At 41.0% G+C, this 26314-nt stretch overlaps 1 protein-coding gene across 1 annotated transcript in view; it reads left to right on the forward strand.

Annotated features, from left to right (window-relative positions):
- The window catches only part of ptchd1 (patched domain containing 1), a 69435-nt gene that overhangs the window by 4023 nt on the left and 39098 nt on the right, over nt 1–26314 (forward strand). The window contains exon 5 of the mRNA XM_029755062.1: nt 11961–12075. Coding sequence (XP_029610922.1) covers nt 11961–12075 — 115 coding nt within the window. The remainder of the gene's footprint in view (nt 1–11960; nt 12076–26314) is intronic.

Genomic DNA, 26314 nt, shown 5'->3' on the forward strand with positions numbered 1-26314 from the left:
TACATATCTACTAGTATCTACTATTATCTACTATTATCTACATATCTACTAGTATCTACTATTATCTACTGTTATCTACTATTACTGTCTAGCTCTGTTTTTACTATTATCTACTATTATCTACTGTTATCTACTATTACTGTTTAATAGCTCTCTCTACTATTATCAACTATTCGTCTCATAACTCTGTTTCTACTATTTTCTACTATTATCTACATATCTACTTGTATCTACTATTATCTACTATTGCTGTCTAATAGCTCTGTCTCTACTAGTATCTACTGTTATCTACTATTACTGTCTAATTGCTCTGTCTCTAATATTATCTACTATTAGAGACTCATAGCTCTGTTTCTACTATTATCTACTGTTATCTAGATATCTACTAGTATCTACTATTATCTACTGTTATCTACTATTATCTACTATTAGAGACTCATAGCTCTGTTTCTACTATTATCTACTGTTATCTACATATCTACTATCATCTACTGTTATCTACTATTACTGTCTAATATCTCGGTCTCTACTGTTATCTACTATTATCTACATAGCTACTAGTGTCTAAAATTATCTACATATCTACTAGTATTTACTATTATCTACTGTTATATACTATTACTGTCTAATAGGTCTGATTCTACTATTATCTACTATTATCTTTCATATCTGCTAGTATCTACTGTTATCTACTATTATCTACATATCTACTAGTATCTTCTATTATCTACATATCTACTAGAATCTACTATTATCTACTGTTATCTACATATCTACTAGTATCTACTATTATCTACTGTTATCTACTATTACTGTTTAATAGCTCTGTCTCTATTATTATCTACTATTAGTCTAATTGCTCTTTTCTACTGTTGTCTACTATTATCTGCACATCTACTAGTATCTACTATTATTTACTATTACTGTCTAATAGCTTTATCTCTACTATTATATACTATTATCTACATATCTACTAGTATCTACTATTATCTACTGTTATCTACTATTACTGTCTAATAGCTCTGATTCTACTATTATCTACTATTATCTTTCATATCTGCTAGTATCTACTGTTATCTACTATTATCTACATATCTACTAGTATCTTCTATTATCTACATATCTACTAGAATCTACTATTATCTACTGTTATCTATATATCTACTAGTGTCTACTATTATCTACATATCTACTAGTATCTACTATTATCTAATGTTATCTGCTATTACTGTCTAATAGCTCTGTCTCTACTGTTATCTACTGCTATCTACTATTAAAGTCTCATAGCTCTGTTTACTATTATCTACATATCTACTATTATCTACTATTATCTACATATCTACTAGTATCTATTATTATCTACTGTTATATACTATTACTGTTTAATAGCTCTGTCTCTATTATTATCTACTATTAGTCTAATGGCTCTTTTTCTACTGTTGTCTACTATTTTCTGCACATCTACTAGTATCTACTATTTTTTACTATTACTGTCTAATAGCTTTATCTATTCTATTATATACTATTATCTACATATCTACTAGTATCTACTATTATCTACTGTTATCTATTATTACTGTCTAATAGCTTTGTCTTTACTATTGTCTATTATCTACATATCTACCAGTATCTACTATTATCTAATGTTATCTGCTATTACTGTCTAATAGCTTTGTCTCTACTGTTATCTACTGCTATCTACTATTAAAGTCTCATAGCTCTGTTTACTATTATCTACATATCTACTATTATCTACTATTATCTACATATCTACTAGTATATATAATTATCTACTGTTATCTACTATTACTGTCTAATAGCTGTCTCTGCTATTATCTTCTAGTGTCTTCTCTTATCTACTGTTATCTACTATCTACTTTTATCTACTCTTGTCTACTATTATCTACACATTAATTATTATCTACTATTATCTACATATCTACTATTATCTACTGTTATCTATGCTTATCTACTATTAGACAGTAGATAATAGCTCTGTTAGCTCTGTTTCTACTATTATCTACATATCTACTAGAATCTACTTTTTTTACTGTTATCTACTATTAGTCACATAGCTATTTCTACTTTTATCTACTATTATCTATTGTTATCTACTGTTATCTACATATCTACTATTATCTACTGATATCTACTTTTACTATCTGATAGCTCAGTCTCTACTATTATGTACATACCTTCTCGTATCTATTATCTATTATTACTATCTGATTGCTCAGACTCTACTATTATCTACTATTATCTATATATCTACTAGTATCTACTGTTATCTACTGTAATCTATTATCTGCTATTATCCACTATTACTGTGTAATAGCTCAGTCTCTACTAGTATCTACTTTTGTCTACATATCTACTAGTATCTACTATTATCTACTGTTATCTACTCTTACTGTCTATTAGCTCTGTCTTTACTATTATCTACATATCTACTAGTATCTACTGTTATCTACTATTACTGTTTAATAGCTCTGTCTCTACTATTATCTACTATTATCTACTATTATCTACATATCTACTATTATCTGCTATTATCTACTATTATCTACATATCTACTATTATCTACTATTATCTACATATTTACTATTATCTACTATTATTTACTATTATCTACATATCTACTATTATCTACTATTATCTACTATTATTTACTGTTATCTACATATCTACTATTATCTACATATATACTATTATCTACTGTTATCTACTGTTATCTACATATTATCTATATATCTACTATTATCTACATATTATCTACTGTTATCTACATATTATCTACTGTTATCTACATATTATCTACATTTGGCCAACTATCATTACATATTATCTACTGTTGTCTACATATTATCTACTATTATCTATATATTATCTACTGTTATCTACATATTATCTACATATTGTCTATATATTATCAACATATTATCTACATATTGTCTATATATTATCTACTATTATCTACATATTATCTTCATATCTAATATTATCTACATATTATCTTCATATCTAATATTATCTACATATTATCTACATATTATCTATATATTATCTACTGTTATCTACATATTATCTACATATTATCTACATATTATCTATATATTATCTACTGTTATCTACATATTATCTACATATTGTCTATATATTATCTACATATTATCTACATATTATCTACTATCATCTACATATTATCTACATATTATCTACATATTGTCTATATATTATCTAATATTATCTACATATTATCTTCATATCTAATATTATCTACATATTATCTACATATTATCTATATATTATCTACTGTTATCTACATATTATCTACATATTATCTACATATTATCTATTTATTATCTACTGTTATCTACATATTATCTACATATTGTCTATATATTATCTACATATTATCTACATATTATCTACATATTATCTACTATCATCTACATATTATCTTCATATCTACTGTTATCTACATATTATCTACTATCATCTACATATTATCTACATATCTACTTTTATCTACATATTATCTACACATTATCTACGATTATCTACGATTATCTACTTATTATCTACATATTATGTACGGTTATATACATATTATCTACTATTTTCAAGATATTATTTACATATTATCTAGAGTTATCTACATATTATCTACATATGATCTACTATCATCTACATGTAATCTACATATTGTATACTATTATATACCATTATCTACATATTATCTACATATTATCTACTCTTATCTACATATTGTATACTATTATATACCATTATCTACATATTATCTACATATTATCTACTCTTATCTACATATTGTATACTATTATATACCATTATCTACTATTATCTACTGTTATCTACATATTATCTATATATCTACTATTATCTATATATCTACTATTATCTACTATCATCTACATATTATCTACTGTTATCTACATATTATCTACATATGACCAACTATCATCTACATATTATCTACTGTTGTCTACATATTATCTATTGTTATCTACTATTATCTACATATTATCTACTGTTATCTACTGTTATCTACATATTATATACTGTTATCTACATATTATCTACATTTATCTACATATTATATACTGTTATCTACATATTATCTACATTTATCTACATATTATCTACATTTATCTACATATTATATACTGTTATCTACATATTATCTACATTTATCTACATATTATCTACATTTATCTACATATTATCTACATTTATCTACATATTATCTACATTTATCTACATATTATCTACATTTATCTACATATTATCTACTATTATCTACATATTATCTACTATTATCTACTTATTTTCTACTAACTCTACGGCCCATGGGAGACTCGACACTCGCAAGGCATAGGAGATCGGGGAGGCAGTCTGGCCACCCTTCATCTATCCGAGAAGATCCAATTGTCACCCTCTGATCTGTTTCACCTGTTCTTGTGATTGTCTCCACCCATCCAGGTGTCGCTTATTTTCCCCAGTGTATTTATCCCTGTGTTTCCTGTCTCTCTGTGCCAGTTCATCTTGTATGTTTAGTTAAGTCAAACAGCGTGTTTTTCCCATACTCCTTTTGCTATTCTCCTTTTTCTAGTCCTCCTGGTTTTGACCCTTGCCTGTTTCTGGACTCTGTACCCGCCTGCCTGACCATTCTGCCTGCCTTGACCATGAGCCTTTCTGCCACTGTACCTCCTGGACTCTGAACTGGTTTTGACCTTTTGCCTGTCCATGACCATTCTCTTGCCTACCCCTTTAGATTATTAAACATTGTAAGACTTCAACCATGTGCCTCCTGTGTCTACATCTGGGTCTCACCTTGTGCTTTGATACCAATCCAACTATCAAAGAACTTTGCCCCGCTTGAGATGGACCTATCAGCCCCCCTAGCCCCCTCTTCGTTCCACATCAGATTCCATCACGTTGGCAGCTCGATGGTGAGATATATTGGCCTGCCTACAATCTGTGGACCGACCAAGGTCCGCTATCACCCAAGAGCCAGTGCCCACAACATCAACTCCCTCCTTCCCACGGTTCTGGCCAACCACTTCAATATTGAAACCATTGTCACTCACAAATGTTTAACCTTAGTTTTAGGCGATCTGAGGGAGACTTACAATTTTTTTTTACATCTTTGCTAGCACAGTGAAGAGAATAATTTTCTCTAGCTCTGAAATTTTAAGCTGACTCGTTGCCCTAAACGAGTACCTGAAAAAACTTTTTGTGACAACTTTGATTTGCTGTGGAAGCAACCAGCACTTTTTAAAAGAGACTGGATTTACCCTAACCGCTGGGTTCCAGGATTATTTCCAGCAACATCAAACTGTTTTAGAGACTGACAGGGTCTGGTAGTGCTCCGGTCCCAGCAACATCAAACTGTTTTAGAGACTGACAGACAGGGTCTGGTAGTGCTCCAGTCCCAGCAACATTAAACTGTTTCAGAGACTGACAGACAGGGTCTGGTAGTGCTCCAGTCCCAGCATCATCAAACTGTTTTAGAGACTGACAGACAGGGTCTGGTAGTGCTCCGGTCCCAGCAACATCAAACTGTTTTAGAGACTGACAGACAGGGTCTGGTAGTGCTCCGGGCCCAGCAACATTAAACTGTTTTAGAGACTGACAGACAGGGTCTGGTAGTGCTCCGGTCCCAGCAACGTTAAACTGTTTCAGAGACTGACAGACAGGGTCTGGTAGTGCTCCGGTCCCAGCATCATCAAACTGTTTTAGAGACTGACAGACAGGGTCTGGTAGTGCTCCAGTCCCAGCAACATTAAACTGTTTCAGAGACTGACAGACAGGGTCTGGTAGTGCTCCAGTCCCAGCAACATAAAACTGTTTCAGAGACTGACAGACAGGGTCTGGTAGTGCTCCAGTCCCAGCAACATCAAACTGTTTCAGAGACTGACAGACAGGGTCTGGTAGTGCTCCAGTCCCAGCATCATCAAACTGTTTTAGAGACTGACAGACAGGGTCTGGTAGTGCTCCAGTCCCAGCAACATTAAACTGTTTCAGAGACTAACAGACAGGGTCTGGTAGTGCTCCAGTCCCAGCAACATCAAACTGTTTCAGAGACTGACAGACAGGGTCTGGTAGTGCTCCAGTCCCAGCATCATCAAACTGTTTCAGAGACTGACAGACAGGGTCTGGTAGTGCTCCAGTCCCAGCATCATCAAACTGTTTCAGAGACTGACAGACAGGGTCTGGTAGTGCTCCAGTCCCAGCAACATCAAACAGTTTTAGAGACTGACATACAGGGTCTGGTAGTGCTCCAGTCCCAGCAACATCAAACTGTTTCAGAGACTGACAGACAGGGTCTGGTAGTGCTCCAGTCCCAGCAACATTAAACTGTTTCAGAGACTGAAAGACAGGGTCTGGTAGTGCTCCAGTCCCAGAGTCATCAAACTGTTTTAGAGACTGACAGACAGGGTCTGGTAGTGCTCCAGTCCCAGCATCATCAAACTGTTTTAGAGACTGACAGACAGGGTCTGATAGTGCTCCAGACCCAGCAACATCAAACTGTTTCAGAGACTGACAGACAGGGTCTGGTAGTGCTCCAGTCCCAGCATCATCAAACTGTTTTAGAGACTGACAGACAGGGTCTGGTAGTGCTCCGTCCCAGCAACATCAAACTGTTTTAGAGACTGACAGACAAGGTCTGGTAGTGCTCCGGTCCCAGCAACATTAAACTGTTTCAGAGACTGACAGACAGGGTCTGGTAGTGCTCCGGTCCCAGCAACATCAAACTGTTTCAGAGACTGACAGACAGGGTCTGGTAGTGCTCCAGTCCCAGCAACATCAAACTGTTTCAGAGACTGACAGACAGGGTCTGGTAGTGCTCCAGTCCCAGCATCATCAAACAGTTTTAGAGACTGACAGACAGGGTCTGGTAGTGTTCCAGTCCCAGCAACATTAAACTGTTTCAGAGACTGACAGACAGGGTCTGGTAGTGCTCCAGACCCAGCAACATTAAACTGTTTCAGAGACTAACAGACAGGGTCTGGTAGTGCTCCAGGCCCAGCAACATCAAACTGTTTTAGAGACTGACAGACAGGGTCTGGTAGTGCTCCAGTCCCAGCATCATCAAACTGTTTTAGAAACTGATAGACAGGGTCTGGTAGTGCTCCAGTGCCAGCAACATCAAACTGTTTCAGAGACTGACAGACAGGGTCTGGTAGTGCTTCAGACCCAGCAACATTAAACTGTTTCAGAGACTGACAGACAGGGTCTGGTAGTGCTCCAGTCCCAGAGTCATCAAACTGTTTTAGAGACTGACAGACAGGGTCTGGTAGTGCTCCAGTCCCAGCATCATCAAACTGTTTTAGAGACTGACAGACAGGGTCTGCTAGTGCTCCAGTCCCAGCAACATCAAACTGTTTCAGAGAGTGACAGACAGGGTCTGGTAGAGCTCCAGTCCCAGCAACATCAAACTGTTTTAGAGACTGACAGACAGGGTCTAGTAGTGCTCCAGTCCCAGCAACATTAAACTGTTTCAGAGACTGACAGACAGGGTCTAGTAGTGCTCCAGTCCCAGCAACATTAAACTGTTTCAGAGACTGACAGACAGGGTCTGGTAGTGCTCCAGTCCCAGCAACATCAAACTGTTTTAGAGACTGACAGACAGGGTCTGGTAGTGCTCCAGGCCCAGCAACATCAAACTGTTTTAGAGACTGACAGACAGGGTCTGGTAGTGCTCCAGTCCCAGCAACATCAAACTGTTTTAGAGACTGACAGACAGGGTCTGGTAGTGCTCCAGTCCCAGCAACATCAAACTGTTTTAGAGATTGACAGACAGGGTCTGGTAGTGCTCCAGTCCCAGCAACATCAAACTGTTTCAGAGACTGACAGACAGGGTCTGGTAGTGCTCCAGTCCCAGCAACATCAAACTGTTTTAGAGACTGACAGACAGGGTCTGGTAGTGCTCCAGTCCTCCGTGTCAGAATAACCAACAGAGGACTTGAAAACCATATAAATTCCTTTAGGAATGGCACTATGGTAATTGTGAATAACCTAATGTATGGTCCTATATCACCGCCTTCTAGTGAGTTTATACAAACTGTCATCTACTATTCTGATAGATTGAAGACTGTCAGAAAAAGTGGTTGTAGCATTAATAATTTGGTTGTTATTCGATTGGTTACCTCAATCCAGACGGGTTAGGGTTAGGACCTGGTTATTACCAAGGGGCTTTCTACTGGGCCCACCCATAACCACAGCCATACTCTGGATCTGGCTATTACCAAGGGGCTTTCTACTGGGCCCACCCATAACCACAGCCATACTCTGGACCTGGTTATTACCAAGGGGCTTTCTACTGGGCCCACCCATAACCACAGCCATACTCTGGACCTGGTTATTACCAAGGGGCTTTCTACTGGGCCCACCCATAACCACAGCCATACTCTGGACCTGGTTATTACCAAGGGGCTTTCTACTGGGCCCACCCATAACCACAGCCATACTCTGGACCTGGTTATTACCAAGGGGCTTTCTACTGGGCCCACCCATAACCACAGCCATACTCTGGACCTGGTTATTACCAAGGGGCTTTCTACTGGGCCCACCCATAACCACAGCCATACTCTGGACCTGGTTATTACCAAGGGGTTAGGGTTAGGGTTCCACCACCTATTCTGCCTTCCTCTTGTGATGATTTAGTTGATAACATGAATAGCTAATTAAAGGAAACCATTGATGCCATAGTTGAAAAAGGCCACCTCCAAACAGAGAGCTCCGTTTGGGGAACTAATAAATGAGGGAACTAATAAATTAGGAAACTAATCAATTAAAGAGAAATTGCAGAATGAAAGAGCGGAAGTGGAGAAAGTCAAAGTTGCAGATCTATTATGATATTCTGAGAGAGCAACTTGGCATATATAACAAGGCCATTAGAAATGCCAGACGGTCTTGTTTTTCTAGCTTGATCCCCAATAATCAGAAAAATTAGGGAGTGCTCTTCTCGACCGTTGATGGCCTGATAAATCCTACCCCCTCAAACCTATGTGAACTTTCCTTCACATCTAAATGTGATGAGTTTGCGGCATATTTCAGAGATAAAATAACCAACATTAGGCTGGGTATCAGACAAGTAAGACCTGATGAGAAGTTTGATGATATGTGCCCTAGCCTACAACGCAAAGGCACAAAGGATTCATTTTCCCTGGTTGACACAGACGTGTTCAGGAAAATTATATCACAACTGAAGCCTTCTACCTGCCTTCTAGATCCTGTCCCCACCACCTTCTTCAAAATATTAATTGCAATCGGAAGAAATGCAAGCTATTGATAATCTCTCCCTGTTCACAGGCACTTTCCCCATTGCACTAAAAACTGTTATGTGAAACCCCTTCTGGGGAAACGGCATCTAGATTCATCAGCTCTTAGCAATTATCGATCAATCTCTAGCCTTCCATTCTTAAGCAAAATTCTGTAGCAATTGATGTTCAAACAGCTAAATCATTTAAGTGACAACTGTTAAAAAAAAAATCCAATCTGTTTTTTGTGCCCACCACAACACAGAGACAGCCTTAGTTAAAGTGGCAAATGATCTAAGAGCCAACACAGATGCCAAACAGCTCTCTGTCCTTGTACTCTTAGATTTAAGTGCTGCATTCGACACTGTTGATCATGATTTCCTTCTGGAGAGGGGGGTGGCCTCTCCGGTCCAGGAGAGGTGGGGTGGCCTCTCCGGTCCAGGAGAGGTGGGGTGGCCTCTCCGGTCCAGGAGAGGTGGGGTGGCCTCTCCGGTCCAGGAGAGGTGGGGTGGCCTCTCCGGTCCAGGAGAGGTGGGGTGGCCTCTCCGGTCCAGGAGAGGTGGGGTGGCCCCTCCGGTCCAGGAGAGGTGGGTGGCCCCTCCGGTCCAGGAGAGGTGGGTGGCCTCTCCGGTCCAGGAGAGGTGGGTGGCCTCTCCGGTCCAGGAGAGGTGGGTGGCCTCTCCGGTCCAGGAGAGGTGGGTGGCCTCTCCGGTCCAGGAGAGGTGGGTGGCCTCTCCGGTCCAGGAGAGGTGGGTGGCCTCTCCGGTCCAGGAGAGGTGGGTGGCCTCTCCGGTCCAGGAGAGGGGGGTGGCCTCCGGTCCAGGAGAGGGGGCTGTCCTCTCCGGTCCAGTTCTAAATTGATTTAGGACCTATTTAACCGGTCGAGTTTTATGTCTCCCTTGGTGAACATAACTTAGAGAAAATACATATCATGTGGCTTTTCATCAAGGTTCGATTTTGGATCCGGTAGTGTTCAGTTTATATATGTTACCTCTTGGCAGTGTTATCAAGAAGCACAGCATTGATTTTCACTGCTACGCAGACGATACACGAGGATTTAGCTCCATGGATAAATGATTAGGTTGTATTAGTGATTTAAACACTTGGATGGCTCACAACTTCCTCCAGCTATATCAAGACAAGACCGAGGTACTTATTGTTGGAGTCAAAGCACAGAGAGAAATCTGGCCGCACATTTTAATGGGCAATAAAGATAAAACACGAGGTAAAAATCCTAGGTGTCATTTTAGATTCTGAACTCAATTTCGAATCACACATTAGGAATGTGACCAAAATAGCTTTTGACCAACTGAGGAGCGTTGCCAAGGTGCAGCCGTTTCTCTCTCATGCTGATACAGAGAGACTCATCCATGCTTTTATTACAAGCAGGCTTGACTACTGTAATGCTCTCCTGTCTGGTCTACCCAAGAAAGACATTGGTCAACTGCAAAACATACAGAATGCTGCAGCACAGGTACTGACCAAGACCAGACGGAGAGAACACATTACACCGGTTTAATGGTCTCTGCACTGACTGCCTGTGCCTTTTAGAATTAATTTTAAGATTATTCTATTGGTTTTTAAATCAATCCATGATTGTGCAGCCCAATACATATCAGACATGCTTTTAAGTTATGTACCCAGTAGGTCCCTCAGGTCCTCTGGCACTGGCCTTTTAACTATCCCAAAGCCTAGGACCAGGAGGCATGGAAAGATAGCCTTTTAACTATCCCAAAGCCTACGACCAAGAGGCATGGAGAGACAGCCTTTTAACTATCCCAAAGCCTAGGACCAAGAGGCATGGAAAGACAGCCTTTTAACTATCCCAAAGCCTAGGACCAAGAGGCATGGAGAGATAGCCTTTTAACTATCCCAAAGCCTAGGACCAGGAGGCATGGAGAGACAGTTATTATGCCCCCAGCCTGTGGAATAGCCTGCCAGAGAACCTGAGGGGTGCCGAAACTGTGGACATATTTAAAAGAGATCTTTTAAATATTTTTAGCTTCGCTTTTCCTTAGGTGCTTTTTAGTCATTCAGTTCTTATTGTTATTCTTTAGTTTTTTATCCTCTTGTGTTTGCTGTGTAGTAAATATGAATGTTTTTTTTATTAGTTTTTCCCAATGAAGCACATAGCAATGCATTCCATGTCTGAAATGTGCTGTAATAATGAAGCTTTATTTAACCATTCCAAACACAAAAACTGGGAAAATAAACAAAAATCCAAAACACAGCAGAATAGAAAGTGGACAGCACCACATGGGAGGAGACAGTCCTTATTCTAATATACAGTGCATTTGGAAAGTATTCAGACCCCTTTCCAAGCCTGTAGCGTCATACCCAAGAAGACTAGAGGCTGTAATCGCTGCCAAAGGTGCTTCAACAAAGTACTGAGTAAAGGCTCTGAACAATTATGTAAATGTGATATTTCACACCACCCCCCAAAAAATATACATTTTTGGAAATGTACAAATCCTGTTTTTGCTTTGTCATTATGGGGTATTGTGTGTAGATTGATGAGGGATAAAACACGATTTAATCCATTTTAGAATAAGGCTGTAACATAATAAAATGTGGAAAAAGTCAAGGGGTCTGAATACTTTCCCGAATGCACTGTAATATATATTTTAGTAATGGTGGACTGAAAGGTCTGTTTGTGTGTTTGTTGCCAACAGATCTAAACACACCCTGTACTCTGACCTGCAGACTCCAAGTCGTTACGGCCGTGTTATAGTCACCTCTAGGAGAGGCAGCATCCTGGACCCTCTACACACAGACCTAGTACTCAAGGTAACGCTGTGCGTGCGTGTGTGCGTGTGCGTGTGTTGGTCGGAGAATGATATAGTGGCCTATTTTATGTTTGCTTCACACACTCTTCTCTCAGTGTAAAAACCACACAGCACAGGGCCAGCCAGATGAGCAGCAGTCAGTCAGCCAGGCCAGGCAGTGTATATATAGTCTGAACCAGTCACTCAGTCAGCCAAGCCAAATCAAATCAAATTTTATTGGTCACATACACGTGAATAGCAGATGTTATTGTGGGTGTAATGAAATGCTTGTGCTTCTAGCTCCCACAGTGCCATAATGTCTAACAAGTAATATCTAACAAATTACACAACATATACCCAATACACACACATCTGAGTAGGAATGAATTAAGACTATATACATATGGACAAATGATGTCAGAGCAGAACGGACTAAGATACCGTAGAATAGTATAGAAAACAGTACATACTGTATGAAAAGAGTAATGCAAGATATGTAAACATTATTAAGTGAATGAGAAACCGTAGAATGGTATGGAAAACAGTATATACATATGAGATGAGTAATGCCAGATATGTAAACATTAAGTGACTAAGATACCGTAGAATAGTAGGTATATATAAGCCAGGAGGTATATATAGTCTGAACCAGTCAGCCAGCCAGGAGGTATATATAGTCTGAACCAATCAGTCAGTCAGCCAGGAGGTATATAGTCTGAACCAGTCAGTCAGTCTGTCAGGAGGAATATATAGTCTGAACCAGTCAGTCAGTCAGCCAGGAGGTATACATAGTCTGAACCAGTCAGTCAGCCAGCCAGGAGGTATATATAGTCTGAACCAGTCAGTCAGCCAGCCAGGAGGTATATATAGTCTGAACCAGTCAGTCAGTCAGGAGGTATATATAGACTGAACCAGTCAGTCAGCCAGGAGGTATATATAGTCTGAACCAGTCAGTCAGTCAGGAGGCATATATAGTCTGAACCAGTCAGTCAGTCAGGAGGTATATATAGTCTGAACCAGTCAGTCAGCCAGGAGGTATATATAGTCTGAACCAGTCAGTCAGGCAGGAGGTATATATAGTCTGAACCAGTCAGCCAGCCTGGAGGTATATATAGTCTGAACCAGTCAGTCAGTCAGCCAGGAGGTATATATAGTCTGAACCAGTCAGTCAGCCAGTCAGGAGGTATATATAGTCTGAACCAGTCAGTCAGCCAGGAGGTGTATATATAGTCTGAACCAGTCAGTCAGCCAGGAGGTATATATAGTCTGAACCAGTCAGTCAGCCAGGAGGTATATATAGTCTGAACCAGTCAGTCAGTCAGGAGGTATATATAGTCTGAACCAGTCAGTCAGCCAGGAGGTATATATAGTCTGAACCAGTCAGTCAGTCAGGAGCTACATATAGTCTGAACCAGTCAGCCAGGCCAGGAGGTATATATAGTCTGACCCAGTCAGTCAGTCAGGAGGTGTATATATAGTCTGAACCAGTCAGTCAGCCAGGAGGTATATATAGTCTGAACCAGTCAGTCAGTCAGGAGCTACATATAGTCTGAACCAGTCAGCCAGGCCAGGAGGTATATATAGTCTGAACCAGTCAGTCAGCCAGGAGGTATATATAGTCTGACCCAGTCAGTCAGCCAGGAGGTATATATAGTCTGAACCAGTCAGTCAGGCCAGGAGGTATATATAGTCTGAACCAGTCAGTCAGTCAGGCCAGGAGGTATATATAGTCTGAACCAGTCAGTCAGCCAGGCCAGGAGGTGTATATATAGTCTGAACCAGTCAGTCAGCCAGGAGGTATATATAGTCTGAACCTGTCAGGCACTGTAAAAAAATATTGAGATTGTGATTTTTTTCTGAGTGGGTCGTAAGGGAGATAAAGAACAGAACACGTACAAATAGAGATGTGGTTGATTATTATTCAATTTCTAAAAAATCCACAACAAGCCGAAGATCAACATGCGCAATGCCAAGCGTCGGCTGGAGTGGTGGAAACACGTTCTCTGGAGTGATGAATCACACTTCACCATCTGGCAGTCTGACGGACGAATCTAGGCCCGAATGCATAGTGCCAAATGTAAAGTTTGGTGGGGGAGGAATAATGGTCTGGGGCTGTTTTTCGTGGTTCGGTCTAGGCCCCTTAATTCCGGTGAAGGGAAATCTTAACGCTACAGCAAACAATTACATTTTAGTTGATACTTTGTTTCCAACTTTGTGGCAACAATTTCCTGTTTCAGCATGACAATGCCCCCGTGCACAAAGCAAGGTCCATACAGAAATGGTTTGTCGAGATCGGTGTGGAAGAATTTGACTGGCCTGCACAGAGCCCTGACCTCAACCTCATCGAACACCTTTGGAATGTATAGGAGCGCCGACTGCAAGCCAGGCCTAATCGCCCAACATCAGTGCCCGACCTCACTAATGCTCTTGGGGCTGAATGGAAGCAAATCCCCACAGCAATGTTCCTCGTCAGCTTGGGGATTCGATCTTGCAACCTTTCGGTTACTAGTCCAACGCTTTAACCACTAGGCTAGAGTGGAGGCTGTTATAGCAGCAAAGGGGGGACCAACTCCATATTAATGCCCATGACTTTGGAATGAGATGTTCGAAGACTATGTTTCCACATACTTTTGGTCATGTAGGGAGCTTCATTCTATACCTAGAGGACTCCTGATATCTCCAGGAGTAATAAGTATAATTAATTTTGTCTTAATCTGTTGTGGTCTAGTACTGTGTTTTGCTAGCTAGGGCCATCTACTTTAAGTGTTTCCTGGTTTCCCAGTAGCCTACTTAGTGTGAACTGCTGACTGATCATCATTTGCAGTTAGTTGTTGACACATCAACCATAATGAAGGAGCAGGGCAATTTGTTACTTTTGGTAATCAGTGGCTGTATTGGAGGGGTAGTGGTTTCAACTCTCCTAGACAATCATCAATTAGTACAAGGAGGTGTGCTCTCCACCTCTGCTAGGCAATTACATTTACATTACATACATGAAGGGACGTCGCGTGCGCCATCCGTATGGTTAGTGAGAAAGTCCATGTTGCAAATGTACCCTCCCTTACTAGACGTCCGACCACGTCCGATAAATCCGCGGACGGCGTCGGGCCGCTCACGGGGGCCGGATCTTCCAGGAAGTCATCGAACGGAGTCTCTCGGACCTTCGGTTTCCGTTTAATTAAATTTTCAAATTTTGGTCATTTCCTTGCAGTCCCGGATTATTCCACGAGAGGGCGTATGGAATCATATTGCAAATGTAACATATATCACCAATCGCGACACGGCTTTTTCTCCTAAACGGAAGATAATTCGAAGACGAAACTCGGTCTGCGTGGGTTTGGCATAATGGGCAGTTGGCCCCGAACAGGATGGAGTCGAGGCCTCGACGCTTTTCGAGTTAAGGCTATTTTTCTGGGATTGAAAGTCAAAGAGGAAAATAGAGTGCTGATTTGACCACTTCACATAAAACTACATGAGCCTACGGTGTCAGGAGAAAAGGAACCATGCATTTACCAATGTTCATTTCAGAGAAATTGTACAATGACACATTGGTGATATTCAACAACGAGAGGTTTTTTTTTCAAAAAAGTTACATATCCAGTTGCAGCGTGTTCAGATGAGTCCGTTAAGGCAGGTTTCGGAGCTCTGCGAGATTTCTGTGATTTTCTGTGATTTTCTGAAACAACACACACTTGTTCAACCCTCTGTAAATAAGTCAGTTCTTAAGAGAAACACTTAAAACTCAATATTCTATAAGAGCCTAACGTTCAGATTCCTGTGTCAACCAGAAATGCCTTATAATGGTGTCATAGGGGCTGTTTTGAAGGGTTAAAAAGGTCAGATCTTTCCACAACTTCATATGTGTGACTAGGCAACCCTCATGAACTGTAAATCAGTCATTTATCCCATCAGGTGTCAAAGAAAAGCTCTCTCAAACACACACACAGCAAGGACGGAGTGACACAGTGCGGTGCTTAAAGACACAAAGAGCCTGCAATGGCATTACCATTATCTCTAGGCTGAGACGAGTTCAATGAGACGCCCCGCTTGACCGTAGCTTGCTCGGTATGAGCACAGCGACCGTGAGAAAACTAGGCCCAAAATGAGGCCTGCACCAATATGTCAAGTGCTTATGGGTGACAGTGAGAGAACCATTAGGGTTAGAAGCACAATTCAACCTCAGGAGCGTTCCTGAGGTCCTCCCGATCTGTGCAAGCCTAACCTTGACCCTGTGGCATTAACCCTTCACAGTGAAAAGAAGGTGTTTAGATCAAACTGTGTGCAATGACTTCTCTCCCCATAGGAATACATTGACAATTCTCCTAAATTCAACCTGAAGTCTATGTGGGTTATGAATGCCTTATGAACCTGTATTCTATAACAATCCATCAGGCTACTGTGAGGTCTACCTGTGTCGATTCTAAGGTTCCTGGAGCAACCGGAAAATGTTAAAATCACCCTAGAGCTATTGTCATATAAGCAACCTGCAGATAGTGAAAATCACGCAACTCAACCATCTGTCATTCAGTCAATTCTTAAGGTAGAGACTTCATATTCAGGATTCTGTTTATGTCTACCCCAAAGACAACGTGTGTGAAGTAAGAGCTTCCTGTGACAACCGGAAGTTGTTAAAAACAGCCAAGAGCTATTGTCATATGGTCAACCTGCATATAGTGAAAATCACGCAACTCAACCATCTGTTATTCAGTCAATTCTTAAGGTAGAGACTTCATATTCAGGATTCTGTTTATGTCTAACCCAAAGACAACATGTGTTGAGTAAGAGCTTCCTGTGACAACCGGAAGTTGTTAAAAACAGCAAAGAGCTATTGTCATATGGTCAACCAGCATATAGTGAAAATCACGCAACTCAACCCTATGTCATCCAGCCAATTCTTTAGGTAGAGACTTCATATTGAGGATTCTGTATATGCCTACCCCAAAGACAACGTGTGTTTATTCTTTTTGCAAAAAAAACAAAAACACACACACACAATTTGGCCATAGGGACATAGTGTGGGGCTTAGAGTCTTATACCACCTTCAATAGTTACTTTCGTTCAAACGATTCAAGAACCGTCAGACCTAGAGCTCCGAAATTTTAGAAACCTGTTCTAGAGCTCAAGTCGATAGTGCACGGTGATTTATGGGGCTCTAGAAGGTTCTCTGACCGAGAAACCGCCTCGTACATTTGCAATATTTTCAATTCATTTTGAATATCACGGACATGGCGACATGTAGAAATGTCCCAGAGTCGCAAGACTAGGTGCATTGAAACCGCCTCGGCCCATAGAGACGGACCCCAATGTCTCTGCCCGATAGCTCATTCAGGGACCCCGTAGTAACGCCCTGAAAAAGTGGATTTTCAGCACCAATTAAGGCCATTGCTCGGGCACCGAATGACCTATCAAGCCGAAACTTGGGATTCGGGGTCGCCTCACATAGGCCTACACATAATGTCAGAACTGGACCCGCAGCTATAACGTAACTATGTGTTTTAGGTTTTTTTATGGTTAAAATTGAAAGCACTGTGAATTATGGGCCTTCTCTGACATATGTGATAGTTGGCTTCTATACGAGTTGGAAAAAGTGGATTTGGTGTCAGATGCTATCAGTTTGGTGTCTGATTGACATCTAATTGACTGATGGACGCTGACTGCTGGGTGACGAGCAATGGAGAGGAACCACAGTCACTGCCCGGCCATCCCGAGTTCATCGGGCCAGTCAATTATGCATTTCTGCAGTATTTTTGAGCATGCCTAAATTTGTGATGCTAAATGCCCATTATTTCATATTGCAAACGTAACGCTCTATATTGCAAACGTAACGTGCGTTTGCAATATGATTCAACAGCAAAAAATATCACCAAAGTTGACATGATGAAATCAACACAATGAGCGACAGAGAGGAACCACAGTCACTGCCCAGCCATCCCGAGTTCATCGGGCCAGTCAATTATGCATTTCTGCAGTATTTTTGAGCATGCCTAAATTTGTGATGCTAAATGCCCATTAAATCATATTGCAAACGTAACGCTCTATATTGCAAACGTAACGTGCGTTTGCAATATGATTCAACAGCAAAAAATATCACCAAAGTTGACATGATGAAATCAACACAATGAGCGACAGAGAGGAACCACAGTCACTGCCCGGCCATCCCCAGTTCATCGGGACAGTAGATTATGCATTTCTGCAGTGTTTTGAGCATGCCAAATTCGTGATGTTGAGATCCATTGAAACATATTTCAAATGCGCATCAGTGCACATGGTGACCCGAAATGGGTTACCAGGAGTAATTTTTTAGAAGGGTTTTAGATGCCTTTAGGGTGGTGCAAGGGGTGCACGGTTGGGTAGGGAGCACCTTCCATCAGTGCCCATCCAGTATAAGGCGCCCCTAGTCATTTTGGACATTTTTAAAAGAATCACTAAAAATCTACAGTCCCACTTCTCTCATGTCACCATCAAGTCATGGAGAGGAACCACAGTCACTGCCCGGCCATCCCCAGTTCATCGGGACAGTCAATTTTGCATATCTTTAGTGTTTTTGAGCATGCCAAATTCGTGATGTTGAGGCCCATTGAATCATATTGCAAATGCGCATCCGTGGACATGGTGACCCGAAATGGGTTACCAGGAGTAATTTTTTAGAATGGTTTTAAATGCCTTTAGGGTGGTGCAAGGGGTGCACGGTTGGGTAGGTAGCACCTTCCATCAGTGCCCATCCAGTATAAGGCGCCCCTAGTCATTTTGGACATTTTTCAAAAAATCGCTAAAAATCGACAGTCCCACTTCTCTCATGTCACCATCAAGTCATGGAGAGGAACCACAGTCACTGCCCGGCCATCCCCAATTCATCGGGACAGTCAATTTTGCATATCTTTAGTGTTTTTGAGCATGCCAAATTCGTGATGTTGAGGCCCATTGAATCATATTGCAAATGCGCATCAGTGCACATGGTGACCCGAAATGGGTTACCAGGAGTAATTTTTTAGAAGGGTTTTAAATGCCTTTAGAGGGTGCAAGGGGTGCACGGTTGGGTAGGGAGCACCTTCCATCAGTGCCCATCCAGTATGGGGCGCCCCTAGTCATTTTGGACATTTTTCAAAAAAATTGCTAAAAAACGACAATCCCACTTCTCTCATGTCACCATCAAGCCATGGAGAGGAACCACAGTCACTGCCCGGCCATCACCAGTTCATCGGGACAGTTAATTTTGCATTTCTGCAGTGTTTTTAAGCATGCCAAATTCGTGATGTTGAGGCCCATTGAATCATATTGCAAATTCGCATCAGTGCACATGGTGACCCGAAATGGGTTACCAGGAGTAATTTTTTAGAATGGTTTTAAATGCCTTTAGGGTGGTGCAAGGGGTCCACGGTTGGGTAGGGAGCACCTTCCATCAGTGCCCATCCAGTATGGGGCGCACCTAGTCATTTTGGACATTTTTCAAAAAAACACAAAAAAACTCACCATCAAGCCATGGAGAGGAACCACAGTCACTGCACGGCCATCCCCAGTTCATCGGGACAGTCAATTATGCATTTCTGCAGTGGTTTTGAGCATGCCAAAGTTGTGATGCTAAATGCCCATTGAATCATATTGCAAATACGCATCCGTGTATTTGTAATATGATTCAACAGCAAAAAATGTCACCAAAGTTGACATGATGAAATCAACACAACGAGCGATGGAGAGGAACCACAGTCACTGCACGGCCATCCCCAGTTCATCGGGACAGTCAATTATGCATTTCTGCAGTGGTTTTGAGCATGCCACATTTGTGATGCTAAATGCCCATTGAATCATATTGCAAACGTAACATGGAATATTGCAAATGTAACGCGCATTTGCAACATGATTCAACAGCAAAAAATATCACCAAAGTTGACATGATGAAATCAACACAACGAGCGATGGAGAGGAACCACAGTCACTGCACGGCCATCCCCAGTTCATCGGGACAGTCAATTATGCATTTCTGCAGTGGTTTTGAGCATGCCAAAGTTGTGATGCTAAATGCCAATTGAATCATATTGCAAATGCGCATCCGTGTATTTGCAATATGATTCTACAGCAAAAAATATCACCAAAGGTGACATGATGAAATCAACACAACGAGCGATGGAGAGGAACCAGGAGCGTTCCTGAGGTCCTCCCGATCTGTGCAAGCCAACCTTGACCCTGTGGCATTAACCCTTCACAGTGAAAAGAAGGTGTTTAGATCAAACTGTGTGCAATGACTTCTCTCCCCATTGGAACACATAGACTATTCTCCAAAATTCAACCTGAAGTCTATGTGGGTTATGAATGCCTTATGAACCTGTCTTCTACAACAATCCATCATGCTACTGTGAGGTCTACCTGTGTCGATTCTAAGGTTCCTGTGACAACTGGAAGTGGTTAAAAACACCCAAGAGCTATCGTCATATAACCTGCACATAGTGAAAATCACGCAACTCAACCATCTGTTACTCAGTCAATTCTTAAGGTAGAGACTTCTTATTCAGGATTCTGTTTATGTCTACCCCAAAGACAACGTGTGTGAAGCAATAGCTTCCTGTGACAACCGGAAGTGGTTAAAATCACCCAAGAGCTATTGTCATATTACGTGCGCATAGTGAAAATCACGCAACTCAACCATCTGTTTCTCAGTCAATTCTTAAGGTAGAGACTTCTTATTCAGGATTCCGTTTATGTCTACCCCAAAGACAACGTCTGTGAAGCAAGAGCTTCCTGTGACAACCGGAAGTGGTTTAAAATAGCCTAGAGCTATTGTCATATTGCCACCTGCAGATAGTGAAAATCACGCAACTCAACCATCTGTTATTCAGTCAATTCTTAAGGTAGAGACTTCTTATTCAGGATTCTGTTTATATGTACCCCAAAGACAACGTGTGTAAAGCAAGAGCTTCCTGTGACAACCGGAAGTGGTTAAAAACACACAAGAGCTATTGTCATATTGCCACCTGCAGATAGTGAAAATCACGCAACTCAACCATCTGTTACTCAGTCAATTCTTAAGGTAGAGACTTCTTATTCAGGATTCTGTTTATATGTACCCCAAAGACAACGTGTGTGAAGCAAGAGCTTCCTGTGACAACCGGAAGTGGTTAAAATCACCCAAGAGCCATTGTCATATTACGTGCGCATAGTGAAAATCACGCAACTCAACCATCTGTTACTCAGTCAATTCTTAAGGTAGAGACTTCTCATTCAGGATTCTGTTTATGTCTACCCCAAAGACAACGTGTGTGAAGCAAGAGCTTCCTGTGACAACCGGAAGTGGTTAAAAACACCCAAGAGCTATTGTCATATTGCCACCTGCAGATAGTGAAAATCACGCAACTCAACCATCTGTTACTCAGTCAATTTTTAAGGTAGAGACTTCTTATTCAGGATTCTGTTTATATGTACCCCAAAGACAACGTGTGTGAAGCAAGAGCTTCCTGTGACAACCGGAAGTGGTTAAAATCACCCAAGAGCCATTGTCATATTACGTGCGCATAGTGAAAATCACTCAACTCAACCATCTGTTACTCAGTCAATTCTTAAGGTAGAGACTTCTTATTCAGGATTCTGTTTATGTCTACCCCAAAGACAACGTGTGTGAAGCAAGAGCTTCCTGTGACAACCGGAAGTTGTTAAAAACAGCCTAGAGCTATTGTCATATTACGTGCGCATAGTGAAAATCACGCAACTCAACCATCTGTCATTCAGTCAATTCTTAAGGTAGAGACTCCATGTTCAGGATTCTGTTTATGTCTACCCCAAAGACAACGTGTGTGAAGCAAGAGCTTCCTGTGACAACCGGAAGTGGTTAAAAACACCCAAGAGCTATTGTCATATTGCCACCTGCAGATAGTGAAAATCACGCAACTCAACCATCTGTTACTCAGTCAATTCTTAAGGTAGAGACTTCTTATTCAGGATTCTGTTTATGTCTACCCCAAAGACAACGTGTGTTGAGTAAGAACTTCCTGTGACAACGGGAAGTGGTTAAAACAGCCTAGAGCTATTGTAATATGGACAACCTGCATATAGTGAAAATCACGCAACTCAACCATCTGTTACTCAGTCAATTCTTAAGGTAGAGACTTCTTATTCAGGATTCTGTTTATGTCTACCCCAAAGACAACGTGTGTGAAGCAAGAGCTTCCTGTGTCAACCGGAAGTGGTTAAAAACACCCAAGAGCTATTGTCATTTGGCCACCTGCAGATAGTGAAAATCACGCAACTCAACCATCTGTTACTCAGTCAATTCTTAAGGTAGAGACTTCTTATTCAGGATTCTGTTTATGTCTACCCCAAAGACAACGTGTGTTGAGTAAGAACTTCCTGTGACAACGGGAAGTGGTTAAAACAGCCTAGAGCTATTGTCATATTACGTGCGCATAGTGAAAATCACGCAACTCAACCATCTGTTTCTCAGTCAATTCTTAAGGTAGAGACTTCTTATTCAGGATTCTGTTTCTGTCTACCCCAAAGACAACGTGTGTGAAGCAAGAGCTTCCTGTGACAACCGGAATTGGTTAAAAACACCCAAGAGCTATTGTCATATTGCCACCTGCAGATAGTGAAAATCACGCAACTCAACCATCTGTTACTCAGTCAATTCTTAAGGTAGAGACTTCTTATTCAGGATTCTGTTTATGTCTACCCCAAAGACAACGTGTGTGAAGCAAGAGCTTCCTGTGACAACCGGAAGTGGTTAAAAACACCCAAGAGCTATTGTCATATTGCCACCTGCAGATAGTGAAAATCATACAACTCAACCATGTGTCATTCAGTCAATTCTTAAGGTAGAGACTTCATATTCAGGATTCTGTATATGCCTACCCCAAAGACAACGTGTGTCTATTCTTTTTGCAAAAAAAACAAAAACACACACACACAATTTGGCCATAGGTACATAGTGTGGGGCTTAGAGGCTTATACCGCCTTCAATAGTTACTTTCGTTCAAACGATTCAAGAACCGTCAGACCTAGAGCTCCGAAATTTTAGAAACCTGTTCTAGAGCTCAAGTCGATAGTGCACGGTGATTTATGGGGCTCTAGAAGGTTCTCTGACCGAGAAACCGCCTCGTACATTTGCAATATTTTCAATTCATTTTGAATATCACGGACATGGCAACATGTAGAAATGTCCCAGAGTCGCAAGACTAGGTGCATTGAAACCGCCTCGGCCCATAGAGACGGACCCCAATGTCTCTGTCCGATATCTCATTCAGAGACCCCGTAGTAACGCCCTGAAAAAGTGGATTTTCAGCACCAATTAGGCCATTGCTCGGGCACCGAATGACCTATCGATCCGAAACTTGGGATTCGGGGTCGCCTCACATAGGCCTACACATAATGTCAGAGCTGGACCCGCAGCTATAACGTAACTATGTGTTTTAGGTTTTTTTATGGTTAAAATTGAAAGCACTGTGAATTATGGGCCTTCTCTGACATATGTGATAGTTGGCTTCTATACGAGTTGGAAAAAGTGGATTTGGTGTCAGATGCTATCAGTTTGGTGTCAAAATGACATCTAATTGACTGATGGACGCTGACTGCTGGGTGACGAGCAATGGAGAGGAACCACAGTCACTGCCCGGCCATCCCGAGTTCATCGAGCCAGTCAATAATGCATTTCTGCAGTATTTTTGAGCATGCCTAAATTTGTGATGCTAAATGCCCATTGAATCATAATGCAAACGTAACGCGCAATATTGCAAATGTAACGCGCATTTGCACTATGATTCGACAGCAAAAAATATCACCAAAGTTGACATGATGAAATCAACACAACGAGCGATGGAGAGGAACCACAGTCACTGCACGGCCATCCCGAGATCATCGGGCCAGTCAATTATGCATTCTGAGCATGTCAAATTCGTTAAAAATGTTAAAAGCAACAGAGTCCCACTTCTCCCTCATCATACATGACAAGTAGACCATCTGCGTTTATTGATGGCTCAACATAGGGATATATATCATTTGGGCAGTATAAATGCCATTTGGACCATGGTTCACTGACTTTTGGGTTTGGAAACCGACTTCCTATGATCGTACATGGCAAACGGACAAACATACTGATTTGGCACATTCAATACTTTCATACATGTATAATTGACAAAAAAAGAATTGGACATTTCATTTGCACATTTCTAATGGCATTTGGCAAAAAATATAAATTTGTCACTTTTGACTTCCTATGAAATCATATTCCAAATGCACAAATCATATGCCTTATGCACAAGCAAATATGTCACTTTTGACTTCCTATGAAATCATATTCCAAATGCACAAAACATATGCCTTATGCACAAGCAAAAACAACCCAAAAAATTATGTCAATAAAATATGTCAAAAGTATGTCCATACAGCTCTTATACATGTGTAATTGACATTAAAATAAAAAAAAAATCGAAAAACGGTCCAGAAACCACTTTTTTAGGGTTGAAAAGTTTTCAAAAAATATGTCATTTTTTCAAAATTTGACTCTTGGGACTTGAATTGTGTTACATTTGCAATATGAAAATTCACTGCGGAGAGCTCTAGCTATCTTTTGGATATTTGCTGTAATTTGGCACTTGCAATACTTCCACAAGTGACAAAAAAAAGCATTGGATATGTCATTTTGCAAAGAAAATGAAAAAAAAATTCACTTTTTTCCTATGAAATCATATTCAAAATGCACAAATCACATGCCTTGCGCACAAGCAAAAGCAACCCAAAAAACGACATCAATAAAAAACGTCAGAAGCATGTTCATACAGCTCTTATACATGTGTAATTGACATAACAATCGAAAAAAATTCGAAAAACGGTCCAGAAACCACTTTTTTACAAGGTGCTAAGTTTTCAAAAAAAAAATTTGCTGTATGAAAATCCAAGGTGGAGCGCGCTCGCCATCTAAAGGAAATTTGGGGTGTTACAATTGGCAATTGCCATCGGAAAATTGCCATATGATTGGCCCGGAGATGGGCCGCTTTGGGTGGTTTTTGCAATCGTGTGTATGATTCGTGCTATGCCAATATGTTGCCATGTTATTTTGTCCAAATCAGGGGGGTATTCCCTTACATTTAAGTCATTTAGCAGACACTCTTATCCAGAGCGACTTACAAATTGGTGCATTCACCTTAAGATATCCAGTGGAAAAACCACTTTACAATAGTGCATCTAAATCTTTTTTTTGGGGGGGGGGTAGAAGGATTACTTTATCCTATCCCAGGTATTCCTTAAAGAGGTGGGGTTTCAGGTGTCTCCGGAAGGTGGTGATTGACTCCGCTGTCCTGGCGTCGTGAGGGAGCTTGTTCCACCATTGGGGTGCCAGAGCAGCGAACAGTTTTGACTGGGCTGAGCGGGAGCTGTGCTTCCTCAGAGGTAGGGAGGCGAGCAGGCCAATTAGGAATTAGTGTTAGTACTACAGTCTCCCCTGGTTTCTCAGCGGTAGCTGTAAGAACCGTTCGTGTCAGTGGCGGTTTTGTCGTAAAACTAAGACCGCTGGTGAAACAGACTGTTCTGCCAAGTTTTTTGAGGAAAGAACGAAATGAAGGCTCTCACTTGCGAATCTTACCTAGTTATTTGCAGATTATCTAATTTTGCTCTTTTGTAACTTTGTCAACTATGTGTGTGTTTTCTATACCTCTTTGCACCTCTCCCTGTAGGCTTTACAGACGCTCCCCACCCCTTGGCTGCAACCCTTCTAGTTTAGTGTACCCTGCACACACAACACATGGAATTCTGGGTCTCAGGCAGCTTTTGGAAGTGCCGATCTGCGTTCAAGAACGCCAAGTTAATCTCAGCCTATGCTGCCCTTCAGTCCCTTGACTTTTTTGCCCTGGCGGAGATATGGATCTCCCAGAGAACACTGCTTCTCCAGCTGCTCTTTTTTCACCTGACTGTGTTTTCTCTCATATTCTAAGAGTATCTGGTCATCACGGTGGTGGCACCGGTCTACTCATTTCTCCTAAGTGGAGTTGTTCTCTTTTCTCGCTCTCTTACCTGTCCATCTCCTCATTTGAATTCCATGCTATCACTGTCACTTGCCCACTCAAGCTTAACATTATTGTCATCTATCATCCACCAGCTGCCCTTGGAGAGTTCCTCAATGAGCTTGACACCTTGATAAGCTCATTTCCTGACGATGGCGCACTGCTCTTCGTACTTGCGACTTCAACCTTCTGACATCTGCCTTACATTAACTCTCTCTTTCCCCTCCTTGCCTCTTTTGACCTCACCCTTTCCCAATTCCCTCCAACTCACAAGCACAACAA

Source organism: Salmo trutta, chromosome 6 (genome assembly GCF_901001165.1).
Source record: "Salmo trutta chromosome 6, fSalTru1.1, whole genome shotgun sequence".
NCBI lineage: Eukaryota > Metazoa > Chordata > Actinopteri > Salmoniformes > Salmonidae > Salmo > Salmo trutta.